Raw genomic sequence first — 14,701 nt, 5'->3', positions numbered from 1 at the left:
CTACTTTTTCCACTTGGTTTACTGGAGCTTCAGGTTTCAATCCTTGCACAACATGCTGATTCATTCCTGACTAATTTATTCATGACACGATTATGCTTCTCAAGCCCATCCTGATTCTGTTTTTTCCTCCTCCTCTTCTGGTTCCTATTCATAGCTCACCTGCTGTTTCCTGACATTTTTGCATTGGTAGAGGTTTCTCTTTTCAGACACGAACTGAGCATACAGCCTACAGCTCTGGTTGCATTTTCTAACACACAGAAATGCTAGATTAGGATTCTTGCATGGTTACCAGCAGGTGATGTTATTCACTCTTCTTTCCCTGACAGGGTGTATTGACATCTCATGATTTGGTTAACAATTTCATATTTGTGGGTCTTTGTACAACAAAATCACAGAAAGTAGAGATGAAAATGACCTGTGGGTCATCTAATCCTTTCTCTTGGCAATGCTGGATAATTTCTTGCAGAATATCATCTAGTGCTTTATCCAGTTCAGTTTGTAGCCCAGCCTCCATCAATTCCCACAGATTATTCTACAACCTAATAGATCTCTCGGAGTTAAGAAGTGTTTCATTCTAGTCTGCCTAAATTTTCACTTGCTTAATTTTATCCCATTACTCAGAGTTATATTCTGTCATGACACCCAAATATAGTCTCTCTAACCTCAGGGCTCAATTCCTTAATGTCTCATGCATTATATTACCATTTACATTTACATCCACAGAATATCTTTAAAACTGACAAGGTGAATGGCAAGCTGAGGTTATTTTTTGGTGTTTTTGTTTGTTTGTTTTGTTTTGTTTTGTTTTTTCTTTCCTACAACTGTGAATTTGCAGTGTTCAACTGTGAACCTTGCAACAGGGAACAATGGCCATGGCCACATGTCACCTGTGTGGAAGGCAATAGAGAGGCTGAAGGATGCATGTAAATATGGTGTCTGAACTGGACAAAAAATAGAAAAAGTCACTGAAGTAATTTATAAATTAAGGATATTCATCATAGAGGTAAAGTATTCATATCTTTAAAAAAAGATGACTGTTAGAGTGAATTCTAAGAACTTGCAGAGAAAAGAGATTGATTCTTCCTGCTGCAGCTCCTTTAGACTACTAGAAAAAGTTAAACAAAGGATGAATAAGTGGAAGCTGAAGCTGAGTGACTTCAGACTGAAAATGAGGTACATGTTCTTAACACTACAAGTGATAAACTACCATGGTTTTGCTTTCCTTGATTTACATAGAAGAGGATTGTGTAGAAGAGCATTGTTTACCTAGTGGAAGATAGGCATCCACTGAAAAAGTAACTACCTGGAATACAGGAGACTCAGCAACAAAATTTCAGTTTAGATAATGTGATGGCTTATTCTAGTGCTGAACATTATACATGTACAATCTCAGAGATACATATGACAAGACAACAGAGAATGTAGTAGAAAGTCGGTGAAGAAATGCCATTGGAGACAAGTCCTGCAGGTTTTCTGGAAGAATGAGAGTTCCCTTTCAATTTATTTTTATGTGCTTTGCAAGATAAAGCACATAATTCATAATAATTTTCTAAATACTCAGTTTTCATGAAAAATTAAAGAGTCTGACTTTTCAATTGATATTTCCAGAAAACATCAAGAGACAAATATAACTACTTAGTGAAAATCAAATTGTATCACTCAAGACAGAAAAATAAAAGCAAGATCACAGTGAGGGGCAGTGCAAACAAAGCAGAAAAGCAATCATTACAGTCCGTATGACTGGACACTAGGGGAGTCTGTTCCTGAATAAAGACAAAAGGTAGCTCAAAAGATGTCCTGTGTATCCTAACCTGAAAGTTTCAAAACCCTCAGTGGACTTTGAATGTTAAGCTCCATTTTCAGCAATGACTGACGACACAATTTCAAAGGTTTTTAGGTGCCTAAAGAAGCAGTGTGGCACATAGCAGGATTTACAAACACGTCAAAGTAGTCCAGGCACATAACTCCCACTGATTCTGAAAAAAGTACAGAGGTGGTAAGGTCACTGCAGTGGCTCTGAAAATATTGTATGTTATTACCTACTGAAAGGGTGGGAATAGTAATACTAATATTACTTATTCTAAGACCAACCACTTACACCCTTCAAGGTCAAGTAAGAACTATAAGTGAGGTGAACTCCAGAGACAGAGGTAGAAACAAGTTTTTGTCCTACCTTTCCCTTGTTTCTCCTTGACCTTACAGTAACAACTGGCTCAATATATAATTGATTTTTCATTGCAATTGACTGTGGATGAATGATTTCAAATTAAAAGAAGGGAGATTTACACTGGATAGAAGGAAGAAGTTTTTTATTATAAGAGTGGTGAGACACTGAATGGTGAGACTAGGGCAGTTCCCCAGAGAGATGGCGAATGCTTTGTCTGTGGGCATATTCAAGGTCAGGCTGGGCAGGATTCTGAGCAACCTGATCTAGCTGTAGGTGGCCCTATTCATTGCATGGGAGTTGGAGCAGGTGACCTTTAAGGGTCCCTTCCAACTCAAATTATTCTTTTCCATTCTATTATTGTAAACGAATTGTTCTTCCCAAGAAATACTAGCAGCAGATGAATGAACTTCAAGCACCTTTCAGTGGTTCAGCCTTTACTAATGCCCATATGTTAAGTGCTTTCTAAACTACGCTGAATTTTGCTCAGCCTGGGCATGTTTCACTGTGCTTGTTTTTTTCCATCTTTGACTACAACTGAACAAAGAAGGATAAAGGAAAATGGTGGTAATATCTTGCTGGCAAAGAATTAGAAATATGAGACTTTCAGTAAATAAAGACAAAGAGGAGGAAGCCTGGATTTAAACTACAAAGTCACTTTTTGATTAAATAACAAGAAAATATTCTTTGAGTAAAGCAGAGAAGTCATTTTAGCATCTTTTCTGCAGTGTCATTGTAAAGAAGGTTTTGGAGAAAGACAATACAAGAAATCTAGATAACAGAATACATATCAAACTTGAGGGTGACATTCAATCTAAATACCACACAGGTAACCAAACAATCATTTTGCCTTTGGACATTCAGATGTGTACAAAGTACCTGGGTCATGCAAGCAGCTGGGTGGCATAGCTTTAATTAAAGAATCTAATTTACTGCATCAACTCTGTTTATGTTGGTCGAGAGATTAATGTAGTTCTTATTTTTCCAGTCACATCCAGAAATAACAGGATTAGAACATACCTCAAACAACAAAAAGTTAATCTTTTAAATGTAGGGAAACAGATCTGTTCCCTTAAAATAAGGTGTACATCTGAGTCAGCAGGCCTGATGTTTAAGATAATCGTTATATGTGAAACACCTATGCACAGACACATCATCAGGTGGTGATGACATACCTACACACTGCTATAAAATTTCTGCTGTTGTTCAAAGGAAAAATTGAAGGCTTTGTGGAGATCTAAATAAAGTTAGTGGAAATCTGTGGCATTTTGGATAAGGCTGATTTTGTTCTTTTCTTTCACTTCAGTTTTTAAACAAAAAAAAATTGTATTCTTTTGACCCTGAAATTAGGACTTAGTTTTTTTATACTAGGTTTTAATTAATACATATTTGATAAAGTCTTCCACGACACATTTTCCAAAGTGTAATTCCATCCCTTGGATGCTTTTCTCTTAGGAAAGTTCATAGACTGATAGTATCCATGATTTATAATATGGCATCCTTTGTGCATTACTCCTAGTTAAGGTTGTTTAACCTTACAATAAATGTTTCCAATGGCCTTGCTTGTTCTCATTTATTGTAAGTAAAATATATCTGTATCTTATGTCTACAGATGCTATCTGCGCAGCCCTTTATCTGACAATATGGAAGAAATTGAAATGTGTTAACAAGTAAAGATGCATCAGAAGGATGCATAGCATGTATACATTTAACAAAGCCCATTATGACTAAAAAAACCCTCTTGTGATTAACTCAGAAAGTATTGGTGCAGACCTTTCTTGAGAAAGTTGTACAGATCATATATTCCCCATCTTTTTTCAAGAAAAAGTAAAAATTTTGAAGAAAAATTTCAGCTGTTACATTTCCACTAATTCAAATGCCAGTTTATTCCAGGAAAAGATCTGACTCTGAAATTTTAGGAATTAATGTTATTGCCTACACATGCTACATAAAATCATTACTTTTTCCCTAAATGACTGCAGCATGTGTAATTAAGTGCACTTACATCTTCCTGTGTACGGATGACTGTGCTTTCATATCGTGCTCCAGAGTTTTGCTTTTTTAAATCATTCCTGATGAGTTCAGAAGGCAATAGAACATGTCTGCACCTGCATTGCAGTGGGGGAAACAGAATCCATTCCAGCAATTATAAAGTAGAAAGGAGAAATCAGTAATTAGTGGAACCATGAGTCACTGGTACAGTGGAAGTCGGCTGTTCCCAAAGTGCAGAATGTTTCTTACTACAAATGCAGATGAATCACTTGTTTGCTTATGACTCTCAACATTTTTTGAGCCTTTGAAAGAAATTTTTTCAAATAATCTTGAGAAATCTCTTTGAGGTGAAATCAGGACTCCTTTGTCACATATGGTGGTACAAGGATACAGGTACCCAGCTACTCTGAATTATATTTAAAACTTTGTTTTTTTTAAATCATTGTTCAGCTATGTTTAGATAATAAGCCAGTAATGATAAAATATGAAGATCAAAATTCTATTTATAAATAACTTATCCATTATCTTCTAGGTTATCTGATACATTCCAGGTTTTAACTGTTGGCTTTATTTAAAATAAATGGATAATATCTTAACATTCTTTTCGCAAGGAAATATGTTTCTTGTGTAGAGTAAAGGAGATAAAATATTTGATTATTCATTAAGAGGTGCTTAAAAGCAATTTATTTTATGTTAAATATGTACTTTTTCTAAAATACCCAAGACAGAAATATAAAATTACCCCTTCCACAACAATCTGTGAAATAAATTTTAATGATCTGTCAGAATTTTAAAGAAGTGCTATCACCAAGAATGTTATCAGCTTTTTCATAAACCTAAATTCTTCAAACTCTTTTTTATCTCACGTTTTTTTCTCCATTGTCATTCTTATAGTTTAGTCTCACGTCACTTCAGAGACCTTGAATTTACCTGATAGTAGCTCCATGTCCTCTAGATTCTACCTGGAAACAGTAATGTCTTCTGCACTTTTCCCTCTCTTGCTGTCCTGCCTGGAGAGGTTTAGACACAAATCCTGCCATCTGAGACTCTATACTTACTGACCTCCCCATATAACATTTCCTGAACTCTGCAGAAGGGGTAGCTATTGGGTCTACTACTACTGTGTTAATATGATTCTTTACTTCTATTCTATGATTATTCAGATACTTTTTTTGTATATTTACAAAGCAGTCAAGAAGACTACAAAGATGTTAGAATTTCTCACACCAAAAACATTTTGGAGAATCAAGAAGAATCTTTTTCAGTAATTGTCATGCAACATATGTTGGTATCTTGCCCAATGAATAAAGAAGGGAACAAAACCAAGTTCTAGTACAAAGACAGAATCTTCCACATGGGCGAAGTATTGGTATTTCTGAACAATTATTTTATGCTAATAGCGATTTCAGAAAAGCATGTTAAGAAAGGATTCTTATTAAGTGCAATTTAGATAGTCTTGCTAGTTATTGATTCCACTGAAAAGAAAAAACAATATTATTTTAATTCTCCTTGATATGACATTTTGAATAACATTATCATAAAACATACACTTTAAAACAGAAAGTTCAGACACTCTGAAAAATTGCTAATATTAGCAGGGATACATTTTCTCAGTGACTGAAATTAAAATAAAAATTAATGCACCCCAAAACTTCGAGATATGGTTAAGATGATAGTGACTTTGTTAATACTATAAAATTTGAGTTAAAATATCATCAAATATGTATAAATTAGAAAGCAATGGAGTTATCAATTTTAAGAGGAAGTTCAGAAGTAAACAATTTTCAGTGTCAGAATTGTACTTGAAATTTTTACTGTTTTGTAGGGAAAAAAAGACATTTTATAACTTCTAGTAAATAAAAAAGAAAAAGAAATGCTTAACTATAATACATCTCAATATATTTGAAGGTTTTAAAATGATTATTTAACTACTATGTGTTCAATAGCAGTTCATTATTAACTTCATGATACTCATCCATCTAGGGTGTCTTTCTCCTAAATCACATTAACTGCAAATCTTTCTACATAATAAGTTGTTTTTGAATTCTGGTACATCTGCTAGCTTGAGAGCAGACTGTACTGAGACTGGTCTCTAAGAGACTTTAATTATGTATATCATTCACATGATGGAAATTCTCAATGATCAAATGCCACCTGCTAACAAAATTTCCTCTTGTGAGCATTACTCCAAAGGGAGTGTTAGCTGTCACATTTTGGAGGTGCACTATCTTAAAACTCTGCTATTGTACTCCATCTGTGAAACAAAAACCAAAATTCTAATGTGTGCTCTCAGTTGTGTTTCGGTCAATAAGACCAAAAGATTTTTACTGTGGATATACAGCACTTTGGAAAATATGATTTTTTCAAGATGATTATCCCCAATTCTAGAGATTCCTGTGCTCATTTTTCTATTCTTTTTCTTCTCCTATTTTTAATTACAAAACTAAATGAACACCTATATCAAAATAAATCATATAAAACAAGCAAGGACAAGCAAGTTTCTGTAAGACTTACTGGAAATCTTTGAGACAGCCGGTGGTACTACTGGTCATATTTTGTAAGGCATCTTCATTATAAAACTGTTTTTCTGTGGGTAATCATAGACTGTTAGCCAACAAACATTGTTTGATAAATCCATTTTTGTATATGATCATCAGCTAAAAGGCAGCTGATCACTGATAAGTGAGGTGTAAGATGAGAGTTCCTCCTTCCGTTTTTGATTTAGCAAGCCATGTTTTTCAGAAGTATCTAGTAATTCCCTGGGGTCTTGGTGCTTTGTTCAGATCAGCCTCAGAAGTCTTGCATTCTGAATCTTACCTGCTGAGTTACATGATGTTTGATTAGGATATTATCTACTGTTTAATTCAGACACTGTGGTTACTAAATGATGCTGAAATTAGTTTCTGTCTGTAAATATGATATTACTGTCATATTCTTTGATAAGGTTCTAGCAGCTATTTTAATCAGTGAAGCATTAGCAAAGATGTCCATGTATTTTCTTTGAAACATTAGTTTATCTAAAGAATACCTTTAATTTAGGACTTTTTTGTTCCATTAAACATATTAGAGAACATTTTCAAGAAAGAAAAAACACAGAGAAACCTTTCCAGAGAGTAAAACTTGAAAGCCATTTAGTTTCCGGAGCTGATGTTTATATAGAGAGATTACAGATTGAACAAAGCTGTCCAATTTCTACTGCTATTCCCAAATGTACAATAGACGTTGTATAGCAAGTCTACTGCAAAATCTCCAAAATTTTGTTTGAACCTTAGACCTACAAATCATATCAGACCAATGTTTGAAATACCATATTTTCAGGATTTGTTTAAACTCAAGCAGCTATACCCAGTAGTAGAGTGCTGGGGCACCCTTGCCTAATAGCTTATTATGAACCTCCTAGGGACTGAATGGCATGAAAGGTGCTATTGAGCTTAAAGGGATATGTTCTTAAAGGGATGTGATTTTTTTCTTGCCTCGTGTAGTTTAGATATCATTTGCAAATACTGTGTACTGATAGTTTACTTCAAAAGAATGTTGATTGAGGCCTGAGGAAAAGACATAGCTATGTGCTAAAAGAGGAAAAAGAATAGAGTACTGCTTTTTCTATTTCACTGTGCTACATCTATGCTGGCTGCCAGATGCTCATTCCTAGTTTGAATTCAAAACTGATCCACTTACTCTGTGCAGATAACAACAGAGTTGGATCGTGTTTGTTGAAATATTTGGTGTCTTTTAATTAAAAAAGAAGATTTTCACTATTCTTTAGCATTCGTCAAGAGCAGGTAAAAAAAATACTGTTCATTCATATCAGAAGAGCAGACCTTGTAAAATCATATTCACTTTTTGAGAACGTAGACAAGAATATAACTGTCTTCAAACAATTCTGCAAACAGAAAAGAATGCTCCACAGTTCTCTACAGCTAACAAATAATTTTGTTAGCTATAGCATATATAAAGATAAGCAGTAGCAGATGTAGTTGCTTTAAATCAGCTTTTAGGATCACCCAAGAAAGGTTGATGTCACAATCCGGTAATAAAGAATGAACTGCATATCCCTTTCTAAGGAGCAGAGTTTTCCAAACACTCCAAGGAAAGCAATCTCCAAGAAAAGCTGCTTCTAGTGTGGCTGCCAGCTCTTAAATGAGGTTAGAAAAGGAAAGCCTTCCAGTCACAAAGGTGAATTGCTACCATCTGCTGGCTATGCCCCTTCACCAGGTGCTCAATCACTGGTTCAAACCGTGACCTCACAGTTCCCATAAAGCCTATTGCAAAAAAAAACAATGTCTAGAGCAGTCCAATGCTTTTGGACCTCTGAGTAAGTGGATTATTTATGCAAACTTTTCAAGAAGACATAAATATAAAATAGGTCTTCAGCAACTCCTAAAAATAGAGTACTCTTGAGTTTTGGTACTGATGTGCAAGAAGGTTGGATTGTGAAGTCTCATCCATCTCTTGTAGTGAGTCCCCACAGTCTATTAAAATTTATTTATTGCTTTATTTACACTGCAGTAGAAGTGAATTCCTTGCTTTCGTATATCAAGAAGTTCAGTCACCAATACTAGTGGTTGCAGTGTCTTTGACTGCATTTCTAGTCAAGGTTACTAGAGCAACCATATTTCCCTTCGTATTCTATGTATGTCTTAATGATGTTAGTTTGCTTCCAATAAGTTTAGGCATAATTCTCATGACACACGTATACCTTCTCAGTTGCAAGATTTCAGATGTGAATCTTTAAAAAGAAAGTGACCTAAAGCTCTGGAGATTATCATCCCAGGCTGACTGGCAAGGACTGTTAAGGATAATGTTTATATAATGCCTAGAAGTGATGTTTGAAATAAGATAACTTTTTCCAGAAATTCCTCTTCATTATTCACCTGAAAAACAGAACCATTAATGAGGTAGTAGAAATACCAGAGAGATTTTGTTGCTTTTGTAGTTGTTTTTGAGAAAAAAATAATTACTATGAAAACCTGTTGTAATACAAACTTCCTTCCCCAACCACATATACTGTCTCTTAATTAAAAAGGTAAAACCAAGACATTTGCAAAGCAAAAACAAATAAGGCAAAAAGCTCCCCAATTTTAATTACCCTAATATAACTAATTGTTCAGCTATTTACTACTTTTTAGCTTAGTTATCTACAGTTTGTGACTTACAGCAAGCAACTACTTTTAGGGACTTCAGAAGTCAGATAAGTTATGCCTCCTGTGAGATTGACCAATTATTCAGTTCTTTTTAAATAGCATTAATTTACTAACATTTATTTAAATCTAGTGTGATGTGTCTGGATGTAAATGTTATATACCATCAGACAATCCCTGTAGATCAGGGTCCTAATAAACCTTCTCTAGACAATTTTCTGTAAATCGTTCAATCTTACTTGCGTAAGTATGGCGTTAGGAATCTAAGTTTAGGCATCTTGGCATGAAGAGAAGAATAAAAGCATTTGCATTTTTTATCATCAAATGTCATTAAAATCAGCTGTTGTTAATTTTTCTGCTCTCAAAAAAAAAAAAAATATCAAGATCTTACTAGAAAGGCTGTCCAGATATTTACATAAATTTAGTATATATTTTGTATTTCAAAAAATGGAAAAATCACATTAATTCTTTTAACATAAATTATGTCTTGAGAATATATTAAAATATGTTGTCCTAATAATTGATGACTTATATGAAAGAAGGAAAGAATGAGCTTGAGGGCTCTATTTAGATCCTGTCTGTTATTGTAAATGGTGCTGCCAATTTATTTATTTTTTTATATCCTCCAGCAACAGAAGATTATTGTGATAAATGATTCATATCACTGCAATATACACCTTTTAAGATTTCCATATCTGGCAACCTATAGGCACTTCTTTAAGGCTTCAATAGGCTTCTTAGCCAGATAACGTGGCTGAAAGCTGCTTCATGATTAATTTCATCTGAATGTGGTAATTATCATACTTTGAAGTAATGCCTGCAAAACATGCTTTCATAGAGAGTTAGTGGAAGCTGAGGATTAACCTAGAAACATTTCAGTTCAGAGCAGCGTATAACCCAAAATGGAATGTGTTTTGCATTGAATTTTTGAAGACTTTTTATTAGAATACTTGGCAGTCATTTGCATTTTTTTATCTCATATCAGCTATTTCACAGTAATTTTGCGAGCTGTGAAATTGAAGTAAGTTTATATTGTGATCAATAACACAAATCTTGGTTTTGAAAGCTACTTGTTTTGGCAGCTTCTACCCTGAAGTATTTCTTGTTTTAGTACTTAAGAGCAAAATTGATTTATCACTGGTATGTTGTGGTCAGAAGGACTATCCTGCTTATATTCTAGGCACCCTGTTAATTATTAGAGAGGATGTACTTCCCTTCGTGAGCACTCAAAGAAGCATTCCCTACCATTATTACATGCATCTCTTCTTCCTATCCTAGCAGCAATCTTTCAGACTGGACTGGAGGGACATCTCAGATGCTTTGTCTCTTTATTCTTTAGATTTAAATCTTTGATTTGTTATGATATGTGGGAAGCATATGGCGACTAGTTTTGGCTAGGACTGAGCAGAGCCTTCCAAACTAGGCGTCAATTGCATGGTGTCAACAGTGGCAGGGAGACTAATGCTTTTAATTGTTCAACTCTGTTCTTCCCTTACATTTCTAAAACCTGAGAATGTGCACATGGTATGCAGCCATGGCTCAGTTAGTACATGTATGCCATTGTAATTCGACCATATATTGAATCTCACTAAATTGAAAATAAATATACACCTTCACACAGATTTGTTACATTTACACTTGCATTTAAATTAGTACAACTTCACCGTGAAACAGAAAATAAATGATTCACTGTATCATTCAAATGCACTTTGCAACAATAAAGCACGAGCTGAAATTTTCTGTTCATCTATATACTTTTTGCCTATATAAGTTTTAATGCATATGTTGTTTTTTTTTTCTTTTCTTTTCTTCTGACAGATAAAAAAGAAGCTGCTGTGACCAAAGAACTCAGAAGTAAGATGCTACTTGTGCATTAGGTTATGATCTCTTTTACATGTTTCAAACAGCACATTTCAATAATCCACAGTAATTGTTATTGAATTGTAGAAATCACAAATAATATAGTAGCTACACCATTTATAATTGAAAAATTACAAGTCTAGTTTTCAGTTGCCTCCTGCTACCTGAAACCATTCTTATTCTACTTCTATTTTCACATTTCTCTTTGTGACTGACAGTTTTGCCTTCCTCTCCTTTCTGTCACTGTCTTTGAAAACAAAGATTTCATGGGGAAGAATATGTCAAATGAGTTCTCAGCTGAACATGCTCTCAGTGGCAGCAAGTTTGGTAAATGGGCTGAGAAGACAGAAAGTCTGGTGTGCCAAAGGATCGTCAAATTTATCTTCACAAATGCAAAACCACAGTCCTGCCTGCCCATCTAGTTATCACAAATATGGAAAGGGAACATTAAAGGCACAAGAGAGGTAGGGGCTGGGCTCTTCTGCATAAAGAACAAAATTGCTCTGGGAACATGGCATTGTTAACAAGGGAATAATTAGACCTTTTTCTTCAACAAAACCATAAGCATCAATGCCTCAGTACAGTAATAATAGTATGACATAGTTACACTGGTACACAGACAAGATTTCATCTGCTCTTATCTCTGCTCTGCAACTATGGGACTTCGAAAGCTCATACAAGTTCAAGATTAAAGAATGCACTAACTCCAGATGCTATATACAATACTTACTACAATGTTCTTAGCCTTATGGCAGAAGAATCCCCTACTATTCTTATTTTCATCTGAAAATTTTTCACATAAATAGGCAAAATCCAAGCACAGAAATAATTTGTAAGTTAGGAACTAAAAAGCATATACTTCCAAACAATAAAAAAGTTGAAAACTTTTGGTACTTTGTTTCAACATTAGTGAGAATGTAAATAAGTAATATACAAAACTTACTGTTGAAAAAAAAAAATTGCTCCAAACAAAGTATTCCAAATGTAAATTAAAAAAAATAATAATAACAGAGCAAAAAGAATATAACTTAATTTGTTTCACAGATGTTATGAAAACCAAAATCAAGTCTTGTTGGTCAACAAGTTCTAGCTGAGAGCTCAGAAGGAATAGATGCAGGAGTCCTGCAGTTCTCTATGAAATCCACCTAGACAATTGTGTAACATGCATACTGTGTCTGCTGTTTCTTCTGCAGGAACAGGTACTCAGGAAAGTAGTCCTTAGGAGAATTCTTCAAGGTTTTCTACATATTCCTCTGAAGGAGGAGTGAGCACCCCAAGTAGTTACAACACTATGATAATAAATAAGTTAGGATGTAACTATCCGCTGCAGATTTTTATATGGATGGAAACAAAACAATCTCACACATGCAAAACTATATTTTATTTTCATATTTTGTTTCACAAGACAATCTGATATATCTTCTATGAAGTTCTCAAAAGACTGGAGGGGAATAACTCAAGATTGCATTCCTGATAACCACATTCTTTTTCTTGGTAATAACTCTTGACAGATGTGAAGGATTAACTAACATTTTTTTGACATTCAGTAATACAGATTGTGATGGAAATGATTAATTATTTCCTCTCAAAATATGGAAATGCGAATTTTAAGTTAGATGATCTTCTGGTTGATATGAAAATCTGGAGTTAACTTATAGAAATTTATTATTTTATACTGGTTTAAGTACTGTCTATTTTCAGTTCCTGAGGATAAAAAGAATTAATTAAACACCACTAAAGAGTAAATAAATCTAGAAGGCATTTCAGGTTCTTCTACACAGGGTTAAGATTCTTCATGTCTGCTTTGGGAATCTATGTGCTGTGTTCCCTGTTTGGGACTTCTTTCCGCAAGGAAATATTCTACCTCAATATAGAGAAGATAATGCAAATGTTTTATGAGAACAACAAACAAGCACAAGCTAAGTAGCCCTGCTTCCCTAGAAGAACCAGGCAATTACTTTTTCAAATGCAGTACCAAACCACATGAAATTGTTCCCTCTTGTTCATCATTGTCAAGATTCCTCCATGCCTATGTGGACGTACTTTGCAGAGGTAGTGCAATTGTTGCTGTTGTTTTTCCATCAGGGAGAGATTCGGATTAGGGGAATGGATAGCAGTTTGAATAGCTGTGGGAACCAAGGAGGTGCCACTCTGTATCTGCCACTCTGCTAAGGACAATACTAGCTTCTGCCGTCTAGTTCAGGAGCCCTTGCTCACACAGGTGCAAGACCAGACATGGAGGCTCTCTGCTCCCAGCAGCTGCCTGGGTGGGGAGGCCCAGCCCAAAGCCTTGGTTACCCACCACTCTGTGCTTTGCCAGTGAATATGGAATAATTCAGTAGAACCAGATAAAAGAAGGGATTCAGTGTCTTATGACAAAAGCTTACTACTCCTGCCCATTTTGTTGATGCCTTTGAGTTACTTGAGAGCAGCTCTGCTCACTTCTCTTTGGGTAATCTCTTTGTCCGACTCTTCAGTGAAGAAATTACTGCAGGCTGTACGTGCCTCACTGGAAGCCTTTCCTCACATTTCTGTTTTTTATACCAGTTTGTAGTGATTGTTTTAATTTGTTTTGTTTGGTTTGTTTTTCAGAGCCAACAAAAGCCCCTGCAGCTTCTCCAGCTACTAAAAAAGCAGCAGCACCAGGTAAAGGAGCAAAAGGTTCACTTTTCTCATATTTCTTGTACTTATTTTTTAACCAGTTTATTGCATCATAGCACCATCTGCTGGATTATAGAAAAGACACTGTTTTGGTTTTGTTGGATTTTGTTGTTGTTGTTGTTTGTTTGTTTGTTTTTTGTCAGTTTGATCTAAATTATTGTGCTATTCCAGGCAAAGGGCTGTCTCCATGGGCTGTCCACTGTCCCTGCTTCTTCTTGCCTGTAGCAGAGTTCTTTTGTTGACCTGTGCTCTTTTTCCTCTTTTTTTTTTTTTTTTTTTTTTTTTAAGAGACTGTTCTTTAACTTTCTTTCTCTAATTCCAACCTTTTCATTAATCTACTTCACACATTTACCAAATAAGAGAGTAGAGAGTGATACCTTACACTGGTAGAGGAGACTGGAACTGGACAGGGGTCAATGCTAGCCAGTAACATTTTGATTGTCTCTATTGCAAAATGACTTTCAGACTTGAAATGCAGCTGATACAGACTGGCTTATCATAGAGCAGTTAACTGTGTGAAGCTGACCTAAGAAGTGCTTTTTCCTCAAAGATGCTCCCAGTCCCTGCCTTCTGTGCATGCTTTATGCCATGTTCTCTTGTGCTAGCACAACTGGATAAACAGTATAAACCACATCATTGCCATGGGCTAGTTTAAAAAATGTCTTAGAAATGTGTGTGTGGCACGGTATTCTGTCTGAATCATTTCACTAAGTCTGACTCAACAAACATTTATGTCCATGATAATTTCTTAAAGCAGCTTTGTTGCCAGGGTGTATCATATAGCTGGATTCTTAGATGTCTCGACACTACACTGCAGAAATAATTACGTTAGAACCATATGCTTGTAATTAATTTATTCCACCTGCATTCATCCAATATTTGT

At 35.1% G+C, this 14,701-nt stretch overlaps 1 protein-coding gene across 1 annotated transcript in view; it reads left to right on the top strand.

The window, feature by feature from the left end:
- The window catches only part of TRDN (triadin), a 206,521-nt gene that overhangs the window by 115,901 nt on the left and 75,919 nt on the right, over positions 1–14,701 (top strand). Inside the window, 3 exon segments of the mRNA XM_042827318.1 lie at positions 7,557–7,611; positions 11,102–11,151; positions 13,750–13,803. Of these exon segments, the coding sequence (XP_042683252.1) occupies positions 7,557–7,611; positions 11,102–11,151; positions 13,750–13,803 (159 nt within the window).

This window comes from Centrocercus urophasianus, unplaced genomic scaffold (genome assembly GCF_019232065.1).
Source record: "Centrocercus urophasianus isolate 14NV4802_14NV808 unplaced genomic scaffold, USGS_Curo_1.0 seq_10, whole genome shotgun sequence".
Taxonomy (NCBI): domain Eukaryota; kingdom Metazoa; phylum Chordata; class Aves; order Galliformes; family Phasianidae; genus Centrocercus; species Centrocercus urophasianus.
The sequence above is the reverse complement of the archived record's forward strand: the minus strand, read 5'-3'. Positions and strand labels throughout refer to the sequence as shown.